The 26,078-nt window shown below is 39.5% G+C and overlaps 1 protein-coding gene across 1 annotated transcript in view; it reads right to left on the bottom strand.

Annotated features, from left to right (window-relative positions):
- Nucleotides 1–767: 767 nt before the first annotated feature.
- Nucleotides 768–26,078, bottom strand: part of STUB1 (STIP1 homology and U-box containing protein 1) — a 223,738-nt gene continuing 198,427 nt past the window's right edge. Inside the window, exon 7 of the mRNA XM_067141521.2 lies at nt 768–1,600. Coding sequence (XP_066997622.1) covers nt 1,475–1,600 — 126 coding nt within the window. The 3' untranslated portion in view covers nt 768–1,474. The remainder of the gene's footprint in view (nt 1,601–26,078) is intronic.

The raw sequence follows: 26,078 nt of genomic DNA on the forward strand, positions 1-26,078 counted from the left end.
GTGTTAAATAATACATAATGTATCCACAAGCACAAAATAATATTCCCCAAGAATTTGCAAGTCTATACGAATGGCAGTTCCAAACATTATTTTTGATTATATCTTCCAGTATTCCTCAACTTGTACCATCTATAACATCAGCAAGATGTCAGGGATGTGATAAATGTGGAACTTTGATCTTCATCCTGCCCGCTTACAAGATAGGCTGCCTGAAAGTTATCACTTTATGTCTGAACACAAATAACTTAGTTAAAATGTTCACAATAAAAGCAGTCAACATTCCAACTCCCAACAACTAAATTTCTGAGAGAGAGAATTTTTTAAATTTTCATTAAAACTGAGGCATTGGAACCAAAACTATCTTCAGATGCTAACTTTGGACATTCTCATTTGAAAGATTAACTAATGACTATCCAAACATGCACTGTTCGTATAATGCTGGTGGGCTAGGTATTTGGTCTCCTCACAAAGGATTGTAATGGATTATAAGTCACTTTCTTTCTTACAAGTTAGAACTGTAAACTATTACTTTACACCATGGCACACGATAATATGCTATTTCCAACATCCCATTCCCTTTAAATTGCATAATATATTATTTTTTCATGTTTTAGTAAGACAAAGGAATGGTTTAGTAAGTGAATTAAAAAACTGCTAGCATTCTTTTGCAGCAGTACTTTAGGTACTCTAGTTTTCAGTGCCTCCAATGTGATTGTAATCGTGGAAAATTATACACAAACTGAAATTAAAATGATTCACTGCAGTAATACAAACAGAATAGATTTTAAATTCGGACGTACAAGTAAAATATTTTACATATAACTGCATCTAGCTGATATAAAAACACATCTACACTAACAAATATTTAATTACATATTTACAAAAAATATCTTTCAATGATATGACTTCCACACTTCACAATTTTTACACACTCAATACATTTTAAAATGCAGAGAGGAACAGAGAGATTATAAATGGTACTGAGAAGAAATAATAGCTACATGGTACTTTAAATTAAAACAATACCCATGCCTAAAAGAGAAAATACATGAGCAGATGGACTGAGCCACATAACCATGACTTCACTTTCTCCTAAATTCTTCTTCAGTTATAAAACTAATATGCAGATTCAGATTCTTGTAAAACATAAGATAATGGCATTCACAAAAGAATTTCATGTATACAGTGCACTGATAGTTTTCAGGAAGTTCGACACTCACTCTACTGACAGGCATGGTTACTTTAAGTTGAACTTCCAATAAAAAATAAAAATGTCACTACACTCGAGGTATTCCAAGGTTTACATATAACAACATAAATCTTAAAAAAGTGATAAGCATAAAAAATTGGAATCCATATTTTTCATCTGTAAAATATAACAGTCCGAAAATATGTTTACAACATTCCAAAATCGCTTCAACCTTTTAACTCTGCCCACTGAAAAGTATGTATTACTCTTTGCTTCCACAATCTGTCAGTAATCCAGAGCCCATTCATTTTCTTGTAAAAAAGCATCCACCACCTCCTTCATGGCAAAGTTTGGAATAAGTTGATCTTGCGTCAGTTTCACTCTAGTCACAGGATCGAAGTGGCCCACCCTCTGTATGGAACAAAAAAGACCAAATACTGTATTTCTTCAAAGAAATAATGAAGTACGGAAGTTTCACAATGAAACAATTAGCAATACATTAAAATAAACTGTAAGAAATGTATTATATAATATAGTAGCTGGTGTACCTGTGCTTCGCTACAGGATTCTCAGAGACTGACTTTGTGGTTTTCCTAACTGAAGTCAACATAGGTCATTACAAATCCGTCAGTAGGAATGTAGCGATTAAAAGCAATGTTATATAAAATAATCAAATGAAAAACTGAACATTTTCTCACTTTTAAGAAACAATACTACAATATAGATGTTGATTCCCATAGGGAACCTGAAATATTTACCCCAAATGAGTAAATGAGTAAATAATGTCCAATAACGGACCAGTACTACGATGCCGATCTAACAGTCCAAAGTGCCATAGCTGGAATGACCAGGCTGCAGACTGTCGTGAACACTCATTTGTCATTATTCCGTTAAATATGCACACTACTCATTCCAATCAGTGCCTCAGAGTAGGGATTAAATAGCTCGAATGCTATGAGGAACCAGTGAGTTACGTACCAGTAGTATCAACTCCCTAGCTACTTCCCGTCAATATTCAGGCAGGTAGTTACACTCCATATGACTGGGCGAGTTGGCCGTGTGGTTACGGATGTGCAGCCGTGAGCTTGCATCCGGGATATTGTGGATTCGAACCCCACTGTCGGCAGCCTTGAAGATGGTAATCCGTGGTTTTCCAATTCCACACCAGATAAATGCTTGGGTTGTATCTTAATTAAGGCCAAGGCCGCTTCCTTCACACTCCTAGCCCTTTCCTATCCCATCGTCGCCATAAGACCTATCTGTGTATGTGCGACGTAAAGCAAATAAATAAAAAACTTCGTATGCAGCAGTAATCCTATCTATCGGAAATGAGTGGCAACAGAAGACACAAAACACATCACAACAATCAATGGTCAATGTAATGTTATTGTTGATCCATTTCATGAGCTTTCCATTGTAGGCCTTAAAGTTTAGTTTTCTTTCGACTCTGTGATATTAGGACGTCTTCTAAAATTATTCACAGCATAGACTGTAGTTCCTTATTCTCAGCCTTTACATACCGATTTTCATTAAATTCTGATTACCCATTTTCTCGTGACTCGGCGCTGATACGGACTTAGTAACAAAAATCCAAATTCAAGAATCTCTGTGATCATAGCCGATACGGTAACAATGTATAAGACATAAATGATCGTAAATTTAATACTATATAACTTTAGTTATATCTCACTCCTCATTTCCCTAGTACGCCTCTTCAGTGATGCCTAGGCCATCTATGACGGCTAATGGTGAAGCTGTTGAGGATCCTACCAGCCTTTGGGCTGAATACCCAACATACATACATGTAGAATTTATCGATACAGCCACTAATAACATAAATATTTGTGAATTAAATTTTAGGCCTTCCCCTAAACTACCATTTCATTCAGTGTGAATAAAGACCATCTCCATGTTAGAAAGGTTTGTTCCCTTTGGGTGCCCCATTCACTTTCAAAGGAACAAAGGGCAGATCGAGTGAAATGGTGCCGAGAAATGCTAAAACAGTTTGAAAATGGGACTTTGCGTAACGTCAATAGCATCGTTACAGGTAGCGAAACTTGACTTTATTATTACGATGTCCCAACAAAATCACAGAACAAGGTGTGGCTGTTTGAAGATGAGGGTACTCCTGTGACTGTGTGACTGTGGGAAAGTCAAGGTCATTGAAGAAAAGGATGACTGCAGTATTGTTTACTAAACGGGGCATCTTGACTCAGGTTGTGCTAGAAACACAAAGGACAGTTACTGCGAAGTGGTACAGTGAGACTTGTCTGCCTCAGGTCATCCAGGCTCTCAAGCAGCTCCGTCCAAGGTCACGGCTCAACACTTGGCTCTTGCATCACGACAATGCTACAGCACATCGTGCTAATGTAACAATGGATTTTCTTGCCAGATCAGGGTTGACTGTCCTTGATCACCCTCCATACAGTCCTGATCTTGCCCCATGTGACTTTGCACTCTTCCCAGAAGTGAAGATGAAGCTGAAAGGGCGGCGTTTTGCATCCGACGAGGAGCTTCTGGTAGCATGGGATCAAGAGTGTGAAAATATAACCGAAGAAAAGTGGCAGAGTTGGATCGGTGACTGGTTTCGACATATGGAGAAATGTACTGAGTGTGGTGGAAATTATTTTGAAAAAGTCTAAAGCATTCACTCACACTGCAAAACTTTCCTAGTGCCCTTTGTATTACTCCGGCTTTGCATACCGATTTCCATTAAGATAAGACTACTAATAACAAATATTTTAGAATTAAATTTTAGGCCTCACCTAACTACCATTTCACTCAGCGTGAATAAAATATTATTTATGGCCTAGATTATAGCGATCTATTCCCCAACTTTGCATACCGATTTTCATTAAATTTTCTTCAGCCGTTTTCTCATGATGCGTGTACAGACAGACAGACAGACAGACAGACAGACAGACAGACAGACAGACAGACAGACAGACAGACAGACAGACAGACAGACAGACAGACAGACATATCGGAAAATTTAAAAGTGCATTTTCCTTGTTACTGTGGACACAACTGATATAGAAAAACCACCCTTTTAAAATTCTGAGCAATGTACAGACAAAACTCTTATTTTATATACACACATATACATAACATATAACTGAGCCAACATCTATATAATAAAAGATAAAATAATACCAGTGGACCCGCGCTGCTCCGCAGCATTCGGTATAAGTAGGTCAGATAACTCATCGATATGCCTGTCGGAGTCGTAGTGTTTTGCCTGCCATTTAGAATAGTTTTATGAACATTTAATGCCGGTGCATAATAACTGATTCATTTGTATAATGTACTTTATAACACTTCTTTACATACAGTATTCACTGTGCGTTGACCATTCAGGCATATTTGGATCTTAATACACTGACTGACAGAGCAAATGCAACACCAAGAAGGAGTGGTTCGAAAGGGATGAAAGTTGGGAAAAAAACAGAGACGGCACGGACGAATAATTGATGTTTATTTCAAACTGATATGCAGGTTACACAATGCGCACGGCATCGACTCAGTAGGATGTAGGACCACCGCGAGCGGCGATGCACGCACAAACATGTCGAGGTGCAGAGTCAATAAGAGTGCGGATGGTGTCCTGAGGGATGGTTCTCCATTCTCTGTCAACCATTTGCCACAGTTGGTCGCCCGTACGAGGCTGGGGCAGAGTTTGCAAACGGCGTCCAATGAGATCCCACACGTGTTCGATTGGTGAGAGATCCGGAGAGTACACTGGCCACGGAGGCATCTGTACACCTCGTAGAGCCTGTTGGGAAATGCGAGCAGTGTGTGGGTGGGCATTATCCTGCTGAAACAGAGCACTGGGCAGCCCCTGAAGGTACGGGAGTGCCACCGGCCGCAGCACATGCTGCACGTAGCGGTGGGCATTTAACGTGCCTTGAATACGCACTAGAGGTGACGTGGAATCATACGCAATAGCGCCCCAAACCATGATGCCGCGTTGTCTAGCGGTAGGGCGCTCCACAGTTACTGCCGGATTCGACCTTTCTCCACGCCGACGCCACACTCGTCTGCGGTGACTATCACTGACAGAACAGAAGCGTGACTCATCGGAGAACACGACGTTCCGCCATTCCCTCATCCAAGTCGTTCTAGCCCGGCACCATGCCAGGCGTGCACGTCTATGCTGTGGAGTCAATGGTAGTCTTCTGAGCGGACGCCGGGAGTGCAGGCCTCCTTCAACCAATCGACGGGAAATTGTTCTGGTCGATATTGGAACAGCCAGGGTGTCTTGCACATGCTGAAGAATGGTGGTTGACGTGGCGTGCGGGGCTGCCACCGCTTGGCGGCGGATGCGCCGATCCTCGCGTGCTGACGTCACTCGGGCTGCGCCTGGACCCCTCGCACGTGCCACATGACCCTGCGCCAACCATCTTCGCCACAGGCGCTGCACCGTGGACACATCCCTATGGGTATCGGCTGCGATTTGACGAAGCGACCAACCTGCCCTTCTCAGCCCGATCACCATACCCCTCGTAAAGTCGTCTGTCTGCTGGAAATGCCTCCGCTGATGGCGGCCTGGCATTCTTAGCTATACACATCTCCTGTGGCACACGACAACACGTTCTACAATGACTGTCGGCTGAGAAATCACGGTACGAAGTGGGCCATTCGCCAACGCCGTGTCCCATTTATCGTTCGCTACGTGCGCAGCACAGCGGCGCATTTCACATCATGAGCATACCTCAGTGACGTCAGTCTACCCTGCAATTGGCATAAAGTTCTGACCACTCCTTCTTGGTGTTACATTTGCTCTGTCAATCAGTGTATTTTCAAATGATCTTGCTGGAGATAGTACAACATACAATTGGCCATGAAATGAAATGGCGTATGGCTTTTGGTGCTGGGAATGTCCGAGGACCTGCGCGTCGTGATGAGGATGATGATGATGATACTTGTTTAAAGGGGCTTAACATCTAGGTCATCGGTCCCTAATGGTACTAAATGAGACGAAATGTAATGACAAATTAAAAGTCCAAATCCTCCAATGACCAGAATTCAAAACAATCAGTGGATCTGCCCCGCAATGCCTCAAATTCACAGAAACGGACGTAAAACAATAGTATTACTGACCAAGGGACTGCTCCTATAGCACAATACTGAATCGATGATACTTGTAGTCTAAAGGGGTACAAAATCCAAGTCATCAGCTCCTCATAATGGTACTTATCACTAGGAATGTAGAACCATGGTATTTGTCATGTTGTGGTACTAATCAAAAGTAGCGTAAACTCGTGGTATTCCACACATGATGGTACTACTCACATGTAATACAGACCTATGGTGTTTCGCACATTGCAGCGCCATTTACAGGCAATGCAAACCTATGGTGTTCATCACATACGTGTACTAACCACACGGACTCGTGCTATCCTGTGGTGTTCCTCACACAGTGGGTACTAATCATAGGCAAGCCAGAGCCATAGTGTCACTCCGAAAGTGGTACTAATCACAGGTACTATAAAAGCCAGCAACGCACTCTGTTGCTACTAATCACAAACCTATTTTGTACTTAACATAGTGGTACTACTCACAAGTACAAGTGACCCATAGTGTTCCCTGCGCTGTGGTACTGATCACAAGTAGTTTCACGATTCTAATACAATCATCCCTTAGTTGCTCCTTTTAGTCGCTGTAGGATACTGTAGGTGTATTCTTCGTCTGTGTTCCCCACCCACAGGAAGTTGTGTGTTTGGTCCGCGAGAGGTATTTTATTTCCCTCAAGTCCGTCAGCAAGCCGGTTAGGGCCCCCCTACCCGCCACCTGGGACGCACCACTTGGGAGTATCACCTCTCCCTCTGCTACGCCAGCATAGTAGGTTCATGGTGTGATGAGGATGAAATGATGAGGACGACACATACACCTAGTCCCCGTACCAGCAAAATTAACCAAGGCTGGTTAAAATTACCAAAAATGCCGGGAATCAAACCCGGGACCCCTGTGATTAACGGCCAGCACGCTAACCTTTTAGTCATGGAGCTGGACATTACTGAATACTGGTTTAGATAAGTAGACAAAACACTTTTTCAAGAGGCTGACCCTCCACTTTATAACTGGTAATGGTCATACAGAAGGCTAGTCAACTTGATACCTTCCCGTCTGTGTGTACGTCGATGTTTTTTCTTAGCAGCATGTACGTTATTAGGAAAGTTCTGCCATCTGTTGAGTATATTTAGAAGATACACGAAATGCAAAATGGTGCGTTAGTTGACATCTTGTTAAGATTTTAACGTGTTATGGAAATCACATACAGAGAACACTATAACAAGCTCGTTAACTAACTTGGCATTATTTCATTCCTCTAATCGGTTCCGGGCATAATGTTATTCATTTGTCATTTTCCACCTGAACTCTTTCTGTGCAGATTAAAAGGTCCCATTTGAACTGAATATGCTTGATATGACAGTTAATTAGACTAACCACAGAAGAAAATTACAAGGGAAGGTGACGGGAAAACGACTTTGGGACAGTAATTTTACTTCACTTGAGAAAGAGATTATGTCAATTTAGTTTCTAAGGACCGATTTAATCAAACTCTGTTAAGTATTTAATGTCATGTTAAACGGCTTTAACAGGATTATTAACAGAATGGCCTTTTCATCAACCTTCGTTAACTCTCTGTTAATTTAACACAGCATTCTCGTCCAGTTAAGCTGCTTAATGCTGTGTTAAAATTAAAATGGCTGAAAAAGATTTTGTTTGGTACTCGAGAATTGTATTTAGATTACCTCCAAATGCTCAGAGACGGGGAGTTTCACGGAGAAGTAATGACATACTTGAACTCGCAGAAATGTAATTCTTGGAATCTAAACTTGTAGTGAGGGAAGTACTCAAAGAGATAGAAGCTAGGTTAGAATACCCTACAGGACAACATTCACCATTCACCTCTGCTCCAATGGAGCAACTGCTGATTGCACTGAGATATTATGTAACGGGGTCATTCAGATCATAATGGGAGATCTCAATGCTGTAAATTGTAGAAGAGAGATAGGTACATGAATTAATATTCCATTAACTTCTGTAACCGTACGTATGTACGATCCCCGAGTTTTTAGGTTAGGAAATTTTTGTATATAGTTTGTTAGGTTAAAATCATGTAATTTTGTTTATTTACCATGTAAAAACGTAATATTATAAGAAGAATGTATAGTTAGGGAATATTGCATATGTTCATCATTATATTTTGTATAAATTTCCGTTTGGGTAAGAGTCTGTAAATATGGCCTAGCCGTAAGGATTGTGCAACTGGGAAAACTGCGACTATATCGGGAAGGACGGTTGAAGTCAGTTGGATGTGTTGCAACAGGTGGCTTGAAAACACGGGGTACGGCAGGTTGTATCGGTTGAAGAATTGGAGTGAATCAATGTGGACATACATGAGTGGACGGTCTATGTCACATCATATACTCGATAGCCAGTGCGAGGGCTTTGTTTTGAGCGAGGTTTGTGTTGACAGAGTGACGCGGGAAGAAGTGCCGGTGTGAGCGTTGCTACCACTAAACTTTTCAGGACGCGATTACCACGTGTAGCAAGCACATATAAGTGGGTACGCGTGTGCGGCGAGTCATTCTGATTCTGATTCTCATTGTGTTTCTGACTCTGATGCTGATACTGTGTGTTTCTCATTTGTACTGGTCTGCGGGAGCGACGTATTTGCGCAGTTTGCTATACGATCTGCTATTGTACGTGAGTATCTGTTACGGAGTGATCATGGTATATTCTCAACGACTTACCGGCTTTGCAGTGGACTTTCTGTAAAAGAAAGTGTTTGTTTGGAACTTGTCACCCGAGTATGCAGCTTCAGTTGGTGGAGAATTTTGCTGTTTGCTTGCCTCCGGACATGTAACGCTTTCTGTCCAGCCAGCAATTGTAAAGAATTCAAGACGACGAAGAAGTGTAAATAAGGTTAGGGATGCTGTTAGTAAAGAAGGTTGCATCCATGTGTAGAGAAATAGTCGTCGTACTTTTCTCTACCAGATTAGGATTCACGGTAACAGTGGAGTGCAGTGGGGCTCTTACCTGGAGGTATGTTAAAAGTATAATGATGTTCGATTTTTAGTGATGATTTTAATGATGTGTAATTTGCCTTTGTAGACGGCAAACGAGTAAATCTAGTGAAGAGATGATTTTGTTGGGTAGTATTGTGTATATTAGCTCTATGTAAACGGCCAGCACTAAGTGGGTTGCATTAGTGTTGATTTTGTTGGTGTTTGTCACATATTAGTTCTTATTCGATGTTCGATTTTTAGTGATGATTTTAATGATGTGTAATTTGCCTTTGTAGACGGCAAACGAATAAATCTCGTGAAGAGATGATTTTGTTGGGTAGTATTGTGTATATTAGCTCTATGTAAACAGCAAGCACTAAGTGGGTTGCATAAGTGTTTATTTTTGTTGGTGTTTGTCACATATTAGTTCTTATTCTGGGAGTGAAGTCATAGAATCAAACTTTAAGTGAGTCTTTTGTCAGTGGAGTGAGGCTGAACCTGGCATGTTACCCAAATTTAATTTCAGGGGTTATATAGCAACAGGTAAGGTTACAAAGCAAGTCTGGAGCCTCGTCAGCCTGATGACCGTCGCCTTGGGAGAGGGAGAGGCTCGTTGCTCTACATAATTAGATATTCCTGCAATTGTTTTGCAGGTGGCGCCCATTATCCTTGTTATTTACACTTATTTGAGTCAACGTTTATCTGTTCAGTATTTCAATAAATTGCAGAAGTTACACTTCTTCATATGTAAGAAACATTTGTGTTGAATTATGAATTGAAAGGAAGTGATATCATAATCACATGTAGCCCAGACTTGTATAACATGGTAGACCTAATTTATAATATGATTGTGCTACTGTAGTTATTAATGATGTGTTCAGTTAATAAAATTCAGCTTAAAAACCTCTAAACGGTAATATGAAAAACAGGGCCTCTCAGACTGCATGCGCTGGTGTATTGCGCAGTGCAAGGTGCATAAGACAACTTCGCTAGGTTGACCAGAGTGCAGACCCCCGCACTCCTCGAGTTTGAGCAATAGCGCTGTCTCTTTCTATCCCTATGTCTCTCTGGCTCGCTCCGCCTGTTTAACCCTTCCTCACTCTCTCTGCAGGGCACACCATCTGAGCCGAGTTGAGCTGAGCTTAGCCGAGTCACCCCGAGACAGAACGCTGCTCCGAACCTAGTCGAGTAGGACTGATGCAAGATGCACAGAACCTCTGCAACTCGTTTTGCACGCGTGAGATTTTGGATGTTTGAAAGACCCTGCTTTAGAACCAAAGCATCATTTCACATAACGAGAGTAATATCTTATGCTAAGGATTTTTTTTTTTTTTTTTGCTAGCTGCTTTACGTCGCACCGACACAGATAGGTCTTACGGCGATGACAGGAGAGGAAAGGGCTAGGAGTGGGAAGGAAGCGGCCGTGGCCTTAATTAAGGTACAGCCCCAGCATTTGCCTGGTGTGAAAATGGGAAACCACGGAAAACCATCTTCAGGGCTGCCGATAGTGGGGTTCAAACCTACTATCTCCCGAATACTGGATACTGGCCACACTTAAACGACTGCAGCTATCGAGCTCGGTGCTAAGGAAATTATGGTGGCTTGAGAGGATATTCTGTATGACAATTGTCGTCATTATGAAGAGGCTCAAAACTTGGTCGCTGATTAATGGAATAATCTTCGAAATCATTCAGCCTATATACATGCAGAAATAAATTTACCAGCTCCGGTCTTGTACCGCTCCAATTTGTCCTTCGAACAATACCTTTTTCCTGCTTCTTTTCAGGTTGCTGTACAGGTATTTTATTTGTTTTGTTGACTCCATGGTTGCATTCAAGTGGCTACTGAATTAATTTGCAAACTCACACCATCCCTTTTCTTTTCCTTCTAAGAGATGTATCATCTGTCCTTTTAAATTCTATAACACTACCACATCTAGAAGGTCAACGGATCCATCAACTTTTTAGACATCACAGTAACACGCGATAAGAATACATTTGATTTCCAAATTTTTAGAAAACCTACTCATACCCCATTAACAATTAAAAATTCATCAGTACACCCTAACTGCCACAAACAGCCTACCTTCTACAGTTTAATTTACAGAGCCTTAAACATCCCTCTAACATCTAAGAACCTAAAAACAGAAATCAATTATGTACCGGGAGGTATACCTCAACTCCGCAGATTCAAAATAAGCGCCTTAATGAACTCCTCTATCGACCAAAATGTGAAACTGCTATTACATAAAGATGAGACTTCAATTAGAAGATGTCACCCCCTAAAGTATTAAGTAACTGTGTTAATCTGAAGTTGCCTAAACTGACTGGTTTTATTTGCTGTGTGCTGTTTACATCAAGAAGTTTGGACGTTTTTCCACAGATGTCACTACCAAAAAACTATAGTCATGCACTCTGGTACAAGGTAAAGGAAGTGTTATTGAAAGAAATTTTGTGTTTATAGGTTCTCTCAACTTTCATTTGTTTTTTTATGTAATTCGAGGTTTGCAACACTTCTGTCTCATTCTGCCAGTTTTGAATCTGGCCAATGAAAATTTTCTGTAATTAATTTTCAGCCTATCACAGGCTTCTTGTTCGGTTTTGAGTGTAACTTTTGTGTTCAGCCAATAAAAATGAGATGGTGTGTCCGGATTAGTCCTGAATTCTCTTGAACCTTCCCTGAGGGTATATAAGTTGCGGCTTTTCGAGTTTCCTTGTCTAATGATCGTCGTTTTTCTGAGTGTGTGTGTTAAGGCAGGATGCGGGATGCCTCATTCGTCGGCAAGTAGTACATCAGCCAGGTAATGGCCATATAAATTCAATCTTTTTTGCTGTTTCCGCATACTTATCCGAGGGAAAGGTCCGAATTTTTAACTATGTAACCGTTTTAATGTAAATGTCTTCTTTTTCATGTAAAATTCCATAAAGTCTTTAACTGTAAATCGGGAATACACAGTAAGTTACCCTCTCGAGCTCCCCTTCATCTCGGTTTGAGGCGACTATAATTTCGTAATTGTTTTCTTTCCTGTAATATATTAAAGTTATTTCCATGCAAGCCACCTCAGTAGCTTGGGACTAGCCCCAGTTTCATCGGCCGAGAGCCCTGTAGGTTTTTAATATTTCATTATCTAGGAGCGCAGTGTATGCCTCCATTCAGTTTGTGTTCAGGCCATTTATTTAACCTGTTCTTTTCCGCAAAGGTCCAGTAGGTTGGGTACTAGATACTCTTATGTAAAACTGTTTCCATTTGTAATTCGTTCCTTGTGAGGCCACAGAGTGTAAGATTTTGATGTAATGTTGACTTGAGTGGGTTGTAAGAAATCAACAGCATGTAAGCTCTTTTCAAAGTTTTGTTATAGTGTGAGGTACCTCTGGAAGGCTAAAAATTGTAAATTTTGGAGCAAGTGCTCTTGAATTGGATGAATTCTGCCTTTGACTAAATTATTCCTCATTTTGAATTGTAAATTTTGTAAACTTGATCTTGTAGCTCGGATCTTGTAAATCGAGGGCTTGAAGCCAAAAATGGTTAAATTCCCTATTCTGGGGGGTTTCACCCTTGTTTGGCATTGTACGTGATATATCATTGTTATTTTCACTAAGTGCAAAATTGTTAAGTTTGTTGTTTTGAAGAAATACAACCTTCAGTTCAAATTATAAATTAATTTGAGTATTGCAGATAGACCCATTCACCCCAGCACCTTCTTTCACCTCTTTCTGCTCCACGGATATCACCGTAACAAATTATATAAAGAATTTAGCAAAACTTAACAGTTTTGAAACAAAAATAGTTACCCGAATAATTAACAAGATTAAACATAAATTAGCAACAAACCTTGTCCCAGATAAACCCAAAAAAATCTAAGTTTGCCACTTTCACCTACAATAATCCAGGTATTTACCAGGTAACAAATCCCTTAAAAAAAACAAATTATCAACATTGCCTTTAGGACAACAAACACTAACCACAACTTGTTTCTCAATCACAACACATTCAATTCAAACACAGTAGAATCTATTTAAGTTCAGGCACATACAGACTCAAATGCACCCAATGTGACGTTCAGTACATCAGGCAAACAGACCAGAGTTTCTTTACAAGATATCAACAGCACTATAATGCCAATAAACACAACAAGTTCTCAGCCATGAGTTCTCACATGAAGAATACAGGGCATTATTTCACTACTATCGAACAGGACCTTACAATTATCGAAAGATTGGGCAAAGGGAAATTAATTAATGAATTAGACAGCATTTACATTCATTTAGATTAATACTACAACAAAAACCTTAATCTCAATGACTTAATTGAAGTAAAAAATCCCTTATACCAGATTTTGGCCAACTTGTTACAATCACTAAATTTAAATCAAAATAACATTCTTAAAAATCTTAAAATAACATCCACAAAAGCTCCCACCATTCCATTAAAGGCAACTCCCTAAGTGTCCGCCCCTACTAACCTCCCACAGCCAACGCGGTAAGCTTAATGCTCCGCCCATCTCCTCTCTCGCATCACACCCCCTCCCTCAATTCCAGACAGATACAATACAAGAAATGCAAATGGCACTCATTCTGACGCTGGAAAGGCAACTAGTTTATACCAAAAAAATCGAGAGTAAGTAAATGTACATACGTTTCCTGCAAATATATAGCCATCTTCTCTTTAAATCTTTAAACTTAAAAGTCTTTCTACCCTCCTCTCATTACAGATTCTTCAGCACACATCCATCAATGGTCATTCTCAACATTCAAGCTATAGCCAGTATCAAGCATGAGCGTTCCCATTTGACTATTAGAACAACGAAGAAACAGTCGTATCAACTAGTAAAGACATACATGGCAACACTCAGTCGTGAACCTTTTATAATTTTTTCAACGAAAATAAGAAGACTGTGGACTCACCTCACAAATATGGGTCTAATAACAACAATAACCCCATCAATCACATAGTCGTATACTTTATGACGATAGGCCTACTGAAAAATGAAATGATGTATGGCTTTTAGTGCCGGGAGTGTTCAAGGACAAGTTCGGCTTGCCAGATGCAGGTCCTTTGATTCGACACCCGTAGGCGACATGCGCGTCGTGATGAGGATGAAATAACGATGAAGACGACACATACACCCAGCCCCCGTGCCAGCGAAATTAACCAATTAAGGTTAAAATTCCCGACCCTGCCAGGAATCGAACCCGGGACCCCTGTGGCCAAAGGCCAGCACGCTAACCATTTAGCCATGGAGCCAGGCATAGGCCTACTATCAATCTCCTACAAAAATATTTAATGTCTTTTTTAAAATGATTAAGCCTCTTAAGGATCATTGTAACCATTCTACGACTTCAAATTGGGTTGCCTTTAACCAGATTCCATTCATTTTGATCTTGTATCTCAAGGCCATAATTTTAGCCATAGACTTTTTTATCGTTTACGTAAATAATGACAGTGTGGCTATTTTAAAAATGTTTGAAGGATTTCAGTGTAAGATTGCACCAACATTACTCATTTTTCTTGCACATATTTTTAAACATGTTTTAATTGTGTAAATTGAAGGGCTTAGTGGAAAAAGGGGGTATCCCTCCTTTTGGTGAAAATTATGCTAAGTGCATATTATGTGAGCTGGGTCCATCTGGCATCTGTTTATTGAACTATCAGAGTGCAGGATTGCTCCTTGCCAGTACTAAGGAGGATAATATAACAGGCCTTACATAACAGTCTCACACTTCTGAGTGGAATAAGGAGGTATCCCAAATCTCTCTGATGCCTGGGTTCCGACCGACCGACCGACCGACCAACCAACCAACCAACCAACCAACCAACCAACCAACCAACCAACCAACCAACCAATGGGAGAGCTGGTTGCAAACCTGGGCTTATAATCAATATGGCTCATGCAGAAAGTAGTGGTTTGTTTATAAATGAAGAAAATATAGAAATTAAAAGCAAAAAAGAGGAAGAGAAATCCAGAAAATGGGAAGATAATAGCAGGAAAAAGAAACGTAACGGTGGAGAAGAATATATTGCACGCGGAGGGGAGGTTATACCTGCTAAAGTGTGTACCAGTATCCAGTGCTGTAAAACAGAATGGTGTGGCTACAAGGATATTGTAGAAGACAGGAAGAAAGAACTTTTTAATGCTTTTTATAAATTAGGAGATCGAAATATCCAAAATGCCTATATTTTTGAGTGTTTGGCCAGAGTGTATGGCAGGACGTGGAGCGGATGAAATAGTTAGTTTTGCTTCAAATTATCCCCAAAATTATAGGAAACATGATACACCTTATTGTTTATAGTGATTCTTGTGTGGGACAAAATAAGAACTTTCCCATTATGTGTGTGTGGATCTACATGATTGAAATGGGCTGGTTTGAGAGCATAGAACATAAATTTTTGGTGCCTGGCCATACATATTTGTCTTGGGATGCAGATTTTGGCATCACTGAAAAATTAAAGCGACGTACCCAATACGTTTACACCCCTCACGAATGGGCAAACCTGATCAAAATGCAAGGAAAAAGAAACCGTTTACTGTAGTGGAAATGCAGAAAGAGGATTTTGTTAGTTTAACTCCATTAACAAAGAAGCTAACAAAAAGAAACAAAACCCCTTCTGGCTTAAGCGTGGACTTCCGAGAGGCATCTGTTATGAGGTTCCAGGGAGGGCATAAAGTGCATGTACGGTTCACATACAGTGATATAGGCCAATATACTACCATAAGTCTGCAGAAGGGTAAGGGAAGGGCACAGAAAATGACACTGTTCTGGAACCAAAGTATCCTAATGGTAGGCCCATCAAAGCCGCTAAACTGCATAATATAATGTCCATTTTGAAGTTTGTGCCTTCCGTACTCCATGGCTATTATAAGAATTTGAAATCAGACAATGAAAATGAAATAGAAGAAACCAACGAGCTTGATGTTATTTAGGGTGTTTAATGTTCATGAGGTTACTTAGAGTTATATTTTCTCTGTTGTATTTGAAAATCTGTGTTTTATCTACAATATCATCTACATGTCAGCAGTCAAGTGAATGTTTTTTACAATAAAAATCAACGTATTCTGCCCCACATTGCAGGAAGTTAATACAGTAACTACATCACTCAATCCTTAAAACATTTTCTGATTCTTATTGTTTTGATAAAGTTACAGGCAATCTAATAAAATGCTAAATATCTCAAAAGTACACTTTGGAGGGATACCCCCTTTTTCCACTAAGCCCTTCAATTGTATTTTGGGAACATACAAGTTTTCCTCATTTTTATAACACATATGTTTCTTTACGTAACACTTTGACTAGAGTAATCAAGATCCTGATCTTTATCTTTTAGGCATGAGATTATGGCTGATGATGCCCATACAATGGGTGAAACATGTCCCATTAAATTAGAATGATAAGATGTAAATCTTAATTTTTAAGAACCCAATGTGTATTGAATAGGTGGATCTCAATAAACTTTTGTATCGTTGAATTAATGTACATTTCAATACGGACCAGTCGTGAGATTTGTAACATGTAATACAGGATACTGGCCGCACTTTAACGATTGCAGCTATCGAGCTTGGTGACAGGAGATCTAACATGAATAAAACCTGCACAAAGGGGAAGGTACCTGGCCCCATGCGCCCCCTGGCTCGACCTAGAATTTGCAGTAGAGAGGGAGACGAAGGAACCACACGGACTCGTATGTCAATTCATCGGGAGTCAAATTCTCCTATTTCTTTGTAATTTTTTTGTGCGAAGGCTGGCTGAAATGTTAGCAGCCTCGACCATGACCTTACTGTCAAAAGACATCGCGCCCGACCATTGTAAGAAAGAATGACTCTTATTTTTCAACATTATGGTCAGACAATTTTGTTATGTCTGATGAAGTACTTTGGACAGGCAGATCTTTATGTTAGGTCATTTTGCACATGTGTTACCCTAGTTTAAATTAATAAACTTCATTGTTTGTCCGTACTGAACCAAGATTACAACTTTTACTATAATTTGGGTCCACCTTATTCAAAACATAAAAACTGTTGCGTAGGTGTAATAACAACATATATTTCAATCAGTACTAGTTTCGATGCCCCTCTGCATCATCATCATCAGCTGATAGAAGTTTGTAGAAAAACTGACAATCATATAAGTTTATCAACGTCAAATTGATCACAATTTAAAACCATATTAACAACATGAAACTGTGTTACAAGGTGCATTCAAGTTCTAAGGCCTCCGATTTTTTTTCTAACTAACTACTCACCCGAAAACGATGAAACTGGCGTTACTTCTCGACATAATCACCCTGCAGATGTACACATTTTTCACAACGTCGATGCCATGATTCCATGGCAGCGGCGAAGGCTTTTTAGGAGTATGTTTTGACCACTGGAAAATCGCTGAGGCAATAGCAGCACGGCTGGTGAATGTGCGGCCACGGAGAGTGTCTTTCATTGTTGGAAAAAGCCAAAAGTCACTAGGAGCCAGGTCAGGTGAGTAAGGAGCATGAGGGATCACTTCAAAGTTGTTTTCACGAAGAAACGTTTGCGTAACGTTAGCTCGATGTGCGGGTGCGTTGTCTTGGTGAAACAGCACACGCGCAGCCTTTCCCGGATGTTTCTGTTGCAGTGCAGGAAGGAACTTGTTCTTCAAAACATTTTCGTACGATGCACCTGTTACCGTAGTGCCCTTTGGAACGCAATGGGTAAGGATTACACCCTCGCTGTCCCAGAACATGGACACCATCATTTTTTCAGCACTGGCGGTTACCCGAAATTGTTTTGGTGGCGGTGAATCTGTGTGCTTCCATTGACCTGACTGGCGCTTTGTTTCTGGATTGAAAAATGGCATCCACGTCTCATCCATTGTCACAATCGACGAAAAGAAAGTCCCATTCATGCTGTCGTTGCGCGTCAACATTGCTTGGCAACATGCCACACGGGCAGCCTTGTGGTCGTCCGTCAGCATTCGTGGCACCCACCTGGATGATACTTTTCGCATTTTCAGGTCGTCATGCAGGATTGTGTGCACAGAACCCACGGAAATGCCAACACTGGAGGCGATCTGTTCAACAGTCATTCGGCGATCCCCCAAAACAATTCTCTCCACTTTCTCGATCATGTCGTCAGACCGGCTTGTGCGAGCCCGAGGTTGTTTCGGCTTGTTGTCACACGATGTTCTGCCTTCATTAAACTGTCGCACCCACGAACGCACCTTCGACACATCCATAACTCCATCACCACATGTCTCCTTCAACTGTCGATGAATTTCAATTGGTGTCACACCACGCAAATTCAGAAAACGAATGATTGCACGCTGTTCACGTAAGGAAAACGTCGCCATTTTAAGTTCTCATTCTCGCGGCTGGCGCTAAAAATCCATCTGTCGTATAGTGCTGCCATCTCTGACAACGAACGCGGGCTCCTTTTAAAACAATGCACATGTTTCTATTTCTTTCCAGTCTGGAGAAGAAAAATCGGAGTCCTTAGAACTTGAATGCACATTGTAAAAATATACTGTCTCTAAGTTCATATTTTCTACAAGTCCAAGACTTGCGAGTCTTATCTTCATAAAAGGAAAGAAAAATTCCACCTAATCAATACATTTATTTTCTTGTAAACTATTACAATCTAGGACCGGTTTCGACCCTTCATAGGTCATCCTCAGCTATATCAGAATCACATTTGCATTTCTATCTTATACCTCTGAAAGACCTTCATGTATAAAAGTATAAAAGGGTTTCGATTCAACAGAATAAGCAATACTTAAGATATGTGCTTAATCAACCCAAGGATGCATTCTGTCAGCCCAAGGGCATGTATATAATAGACAAAGTTTTGTAATTTTAATTTTTAATTTTAACACAACGCTTAGAAATTTGTAAGTTTTTAGATAAGTTTTCACTGAAAAATTATGAAACAATACATCATGAAGGTCTTTCAGAGGTATAAGATAGAAATGCAAATGTGATTCTGATATAGCTGAGGATGACCTATGAAGGGTCGAAACCGGTCCTAGATTGTAATAGTTTACAAGAAAATAAATGTATTGATTAGGTGGAATTTTTCTTTCCTTTTATGAAGATTGGTAAATGTCAATACGGAAAATGAAATTCATAAATCAAGTTGCGAGTCTTATGCCATAAACTGATAAAAACAATATGTAAACCGGTTTGCTCACTTATGATATACAGTGGATTTTAAAGAACAACAAATTAAAAATAGAATAGTCTTGAAGCACTATGTGCTTAATTTATCGCACTTCTTAAAACTTGACATAGTATCGTAGTAGTACCGTATTTCCCGGCATAATCGTTGCCACCGCGTAATCGTCGCATCCTTTATTTTCAATACCAAAATCGGACTTTAAACATTTTATCGCATAATCGTCGCACGTCCAAATTTTGTTCACCAATCTGGTTAAAAGGTAAATGGAACTGCAATGTAAGTTGCACATGAATGCGCAATTTAAATATGTGTATGGTTTATGGGCAATTTGGCAACACAGTCACATTTGCAAGATGTTGCACAATGCATAAATAAATAATAACGGTATATGTACGACGCTGACGCATGGCTTACCGGTAAGCTATCGGCAGTTTGACAACGTGGTCGCGAGACAGTGTACAATTTATTCACCACCTACATATTATGAGTTCTCATTTGAAATACGTAAGGCTGTAAGTTATCGCTTATCGGCAACGTCGCCAGGAAATACCGGTATCAACACACACTTGTCTTCTAGTAGACAAGAGGTCTGATAGAATTCTGCGTAATTACAATCACCCGCCCCCGGCGCAACAGTCGCGAAGGACCTTGGCCTAGCAAGCGACCGCTGCTCAGCCCGAAGGCCTGCAGATTATGAGGTGTCGTGTGGTCAGCACGACGGATCCTTATGGCCGTTATTCTTGGCTCTCTAGACCGGGGCTGCCATCTCACCGTCAGATAGCTCCTCAACTGTAATCACATAGGATGAGTGGACCTCGAACCAGTCCTCAGATAGAGGTAAAATTTCCTGACCCGGCCGTGAATTGAACCCGGGGCTTCCGTGTAAGAGGCAGGCACGCTCCTTCTACACCATGAGCCCAGCTCCTGTGTTATTGCGCACGAAGTGGAATCCAAGACGATAACGCAGATTTCCACGGAATTATTCAGCTCACGGTCAGCTGAATTATTTACGATGTCTCAGGTGTCATCGCTAGACTCTTATCTTACTACTACGTCATAAGTGTCCGGGCATGGGATGAAAACTTTTACCCAAGCAGTCAAGATACTGTAATTATTATACAATGGTATTAAAGTTTTATTTTATAAACTCGTCAGTAATGTAATGTAAAATCTTCAATAACTGGGAAGAAATATTAACCTAATTACCATATGTTTAAAAGAAATTGAAAAAATGAATGTTTGTTACTGATGTCTCGTAGTACAGTGTTGAGTTCAACATTTCCTTTCAGCTCACAGCCCACCTGGAAATACATGAGGCCGTTGAGCGCTCAAATGCAGCAGAAGGAGGCAATGTTGCCCATTGCTTTCTACATACCATTGATGGTTATTTATATGTTTTACCCTTACAGGATGATGTTTTATATTGTTACATGTTGTTTGAATACCTTGTCTCGTTGTTTTAATGGGGAACAGCCCGAGTGCTGAGTTTTATTGATGGTCAATCTAGTTCTCACTAGATCCTTTGTGGTGAACCGCGATTCACGTAGAATCTGTGTAGTATGTAAGACTTTTTCTCTTTATCCGATGTAAATAGATGTGTTTAGTGTTGCTTATTTGATTTGTTGTAAATATAGCGTAGGAAATGCCACTAGTATTTTACATAATTCAGATCATATCCCATTACGTCTTAGTTTTTCTTTTTTCATCGTAACTTTTCTTTATATTGTATTTATATTTTTTTAACGATAAAATTTTGGCGACTCTCGAATTAAATTAAATTCGTAACCCGTATCGTTGAGATATTTTCTAGTGTGATCATGTGAAATAACTACATATCAGTGTATGCGTATACTTATTACCATATCACATGAACTATGGACAAAAAAGGAAGATCATTTCTGAAAGTATTCAATGTTGTGCTTGATACTTTATTCATTTTGTTTCTTTAAATAATTAACGTTGTCAATGTCCAGCTATTTCTGTTATTTTGAGATTTTATAATGCTATTTTATTATTTGATTTTATTGATTTCAAGTAGAATGGTTTGGGGATATTTATGAATAAATTCATCCTACCCCATATGATTGTTTCTCATTCAAGTTATACCTCCATTTTCCTGTCATTTACTTATATTTAAGTGTAGAAATTCGAATTTTATCCTGACCCAATTGACGACCAACCCACTCTCTGCCCAACCCTGAGTTAGTCGGATGTTCATACAGGAATGGAGGCATCGTCCTAGAGGGTATTTACGCCTGGGTACGGTACAGTACAAGTACTGTAACGACAGAAATAGAATTAAGTAATATAATAGATATATACTTGCCAGACATTGTAATAGGAGATGATTCATGGCTGAGAAATGATACAATGGATGCAGAAATTTTCTCACGGAAATGGAGTGTGTATCGTAGAGATAGTATAGGAATCGAATTAAGTAACTTAATAGATACTGTATATACTTACCAGATATTGTAACAGGAGTTGAATCACGGCTAAGAAATAATATAATGGATGCAGAAATATTCTCACGGAACTGGAGTGTGTATCGTAGAGATAGGATACGAATGGTGGGAGGGGGAGTATTCATTCTGGTGAAAGAAGAATTTGTAAGCTACGAAAAAGTAAGACACATGAAATTCTAGGTGTAAGGCTCATTTCTAAAGATAATATGCAACTTGATATATTTGGAGTGTATAGACCGGGAAAGGGTAGTACTGACGCAGATTCAGAATTATTTGATAGGATAGTCGGCTATGTGGGAAACGACATGGAAAGAAATGTGATTGTAGCGGTAGATCTGAATTTACCAGATGTCAATTGGGAAGGAAATGCGAACGACAGGAAGCATGACCAACAAATGGCAAATAAGTTAATATGGGAAGGACAGCTGATTCAGAAAGTGATGGAACCAACCAGAGGGAAAAATATACTGGATGTGGTGCTGATAAAACCAGATGAGCTCTATAGGGAAACTGAAATAATAGATGGTATTAGTGATCATGAGGCTGTTTTTGTCGTAGTCAAAAATAAATGTGATAGAAAGGAAGGTATTAAAATTAGGACTATTAGGCAGTACCATATGGCTGATAAAACAGGCATGAGGGAGTTTAAAAAAAGTAACTATGATCACTGGAAAATGGTAAATAAAAATGTAAACAGACTCTGGAATGGGTTTAAAGCAATTGTTGAGGAATGTGAAAATAGGTTTGTACCTTTAAAGGTGGTAAGGAATGGTAAGGATCCACTATATTATAATAAAGAAGTAAAGAGACTAAGAAGGAGGTGCAGGCTGGAACAAAATAGAAATGGTTATGGAAGTAAGAAGAATTTGAAGGAACTTACTAGGAAATTGAATCTAGTAAAGAAGTCAGCTAAGGATAACATGATGGCAAGCATAATTAGTGGTCATACAAAATTTGGTGAAAAGTGGAAGGGTATGTATAGGTACTTTAAGGCAGAAACAGGTTCCAAGAAGGACATTCCAGGAATCATTAATGAATAAGGGGAGTGTGTATGCGAGGATCTACAGAATTCAGAAGTATTCAGTCAGCAGTATGTAAAGGTTGTTGGCTACAAGGATAATGTCCAGATAGAGGACGTGACTAATATTAATGAAGTACTGAAATTTACCTATAATAATAAAGACATTTACAATAAGATACAAAGGTTGAAAACTAGAAAAGCAGCTGGAATTGATAAGATTTCTGGGGATATACTAAAGGCAATGGATTGGGATATAGTACCATATCTGAAATACTTATCTGATTATTGTTTGGTTGAAAGAACTATAGCAAATGAATGGAGAGTTGCTATTGTAGCCCCTGTGTATAAAGGAAAGGTTGATAGACATAAAGCTGAAAATTACAGGCCAGTCAGTTTGACATGCATTGTATGTAAGCTTTGGGATAGCATTCTTTCTGATTATATTAGAGATGTTTGCGAAATTAATAAATGGTTTGGGTTTAGGAAAGGTTACTGAACTGAAGCTCAGCTTGTAGGATTTTAGCAAGTTATAGCAGATATCCTGGATTCAGGAAGCCAAATGGACTGTATTGCGATTGACCTATCTAATGCATTTGATAGGGTAGATCATGGAAGACTACTGACAAAAATGGGTGCAATTGGACTTGACAAAAGAGTGGCTGAATGGGTGGCTATATTTCTAGAAAACAGAACTCGGAGAATTAAGAGTAGGCGAAGCTTTATCTGACCCTGTAATAACTAAGAGGGGAATTCCTCAAGGCAGTATTATTGGACCTTTATGTTTTCTTATATATATTAATGATATGCGTAAAGAAGTGGAATCAGAGATAAGGCTGTTTGCAGATGATGTTATTCTGTACAGTGTAATAAATAAGTTACAAGATTGTGAGCGGCTGCAGGGTGACCTCGATAGTGTTGTGAGATGGACAGTGGGCAATGGTATGATGATAAACAGGGTTAAAAGTCAGGTTGTGAGTTTCACAAATAGGAAAAGTCCTCTCAGTTTTAATTACTGCGTTGACGGGGTGAAAGTTCCTTTTGTGGATCATTGTAAGTACCTAGGTGTTAATATAAGAAAAGACCTTCATTGGGGTAATCACAAATATGATTGTTAATAAAGGGTACAGATCTCTGCACATGGTTATGAGGGTATTTAGGGGTTGTAGTAAGGATGTAAAGGAGAGGGCATATAAGATTCTGGTAAGACCGCAACTAGAGTATGGTTCCAATGTATGGGATCCTCACCAGGATTACTAGATTCAAGAACTGGAAAAAATCCAAAGAAAAGCAGCTCGATTTGTTCTCGGTGATTTCTGACAAAAGAGTAGCATTACAAAAATGTTGCAAAGTTTGGGCTGGGAAGATTTGCGAGAAAGGAGACGAGTTGCTTGATTAAGTGGTGTTCCGAGCTGTCAGTGGAGAGATGGCATGGGAGGACATCAGAAGACGAATAAGTGTGAATGGTGTCTTTAAAAGTAGGAAAAATCACAATATGAAGATAAAGTTGAAATTCAAGAGGACAAATTGGGGCAAATATTCATTTATAGAAAGGGGAGTTAGGGATTGGAATAACTTACCAAGGGAAATGATCAATAATTTTCCAATTTCTTTGCGATCATTTAAGAAAAGGCTAGGAAAACAACAGATAGGGAATCTGCCACATGGGCGACTGCCCTAAATACAGATCAGTAGTGACTGATTGATTGAATGGTGGGAGGGGAAGTATTCATTCTGATTAAAGAAGAATTTGTAAGATACGAAAAAGTTAAAGATGACAAACATGAAATTCTAGGTGTAAGGCTCATTCCTAAAGATAATAGGCAACTTGATGTCTTTGGAGTGTACAGTCCGGGAAAGGGTAGCACTGACACGGATTCAGAATTATTTAATAAGATTATCAGCTATGTGGGAAATGACATGGAAAGGAATTTGATTGTAGCGGGAGATCTGAATTTAGCAAATGTCAATTGGGAAGGTAATGCAAATGACAAGAAGCATGACCAACAAATGGCCAATAAGCTAATATGGGAAGGACAACTGATTCAGAAAGTGATGAAACCAACTAGAGAGAAACATATCCTGGACATGGTGCTGGTAAAACCAGATGAGCTCTATAGGGAACCCAAAGTAATATATGGTATTAGTGATCATGAAGCTGTTCTTGTCATAGTTAAAAATGAATGTGACAGAAAGGAAGGTCTTAAAAGTAGGAAAATTAGGCAGTACCATATGGCTGATAAAGCAGCCATGAGGGAGTTTTATAAAAGTACCTAGGGTCTGTCAAAAACGATAAACAAGTATGTAAACAGACTCTGGAATGGATTTTAAGCAATTGTTGAGGAATGTGAAAACAGGTTTGTACCTTTAAAGGTGGTAAGGAATGGTAAAGACCCAACTTATTATAATAAATAAAGAGACTAAGAAGGAGGTGCAGACTGAAAATAAATAGAGTTAGAAATGGCTGTGGAAGTGAGGAGATACTGAAGGAAACTTACTAGGAAACTGAATATAGCAAAGAAGGCAGCTAAGGATAACATGATGGCAAGCATAATTGGCAGTAATTGAAATTTTATTGAAAATGGAAGGGTATGTATAGGTACTTTAAGGCAGAAACAGGTTCCAAGAAGGTCACTGGATGAATAATTAATGAACAAGGGGAGGGTGCATGTGAGGATCTTCAAAAGGCAGAAGTATTCAGTCAGCAGTATGTAAAGATTGTGGTTACAAAGATAATATACAGATAGAAGAGGTGGTAATGCTAAAGAAGAATTAAAATTTACATATGATAACAATGACATTTAAAATAAGACAAAAGTTGAAAACTAGAAAAGTGGCTGGAATTGATAAGATTTCTGGGGATATACTAAAGATATAGTACCATATCTGAAGTACTTATTTGGCTATTGTTTGGTTGAAAGAGCTATACCAAATGAATGGAGAGTTGCTATAGATAGTAGCCCCTGTGTATAAAGGAAAGCGTAATAGACATAAAGCAGAAAATTACAGGCCAGTAAGTTTGGCACGCGTTGGATGTAAGCTTTGGGAAGGCATTCTTTCCGATTATATTAGACATGTTTGCAAAATTAATAACTGGTTCGATAGAAGGCAGTTTGGTTTTAGAAAAGGTATTCCAGTAAAGCTAAATTTGTAAGATTCCAGCAAGATATAGCAGATATCTTGTATTCAGGAGATCAAATGGACTGTATCACCTGTCTAAGGCATTTGATAGAGAAGATCATGGGAGACT

This window comes from Anabrus simplex, chromosome 1 (assembly GCF_040414725.1).
Source record: "Anabrus simplex isolate iqAnaSimp1 chromosome 1, ASM4041472v1, whole genome shotgun sequence".
NCBI classification, from domain to species: domain Eukaryota; kingdom Metazoa; phylum Arthropoda; class Insecta; order Orthoptera; family Tettigoniidae; genus Anabrus; species Anabrus simplex.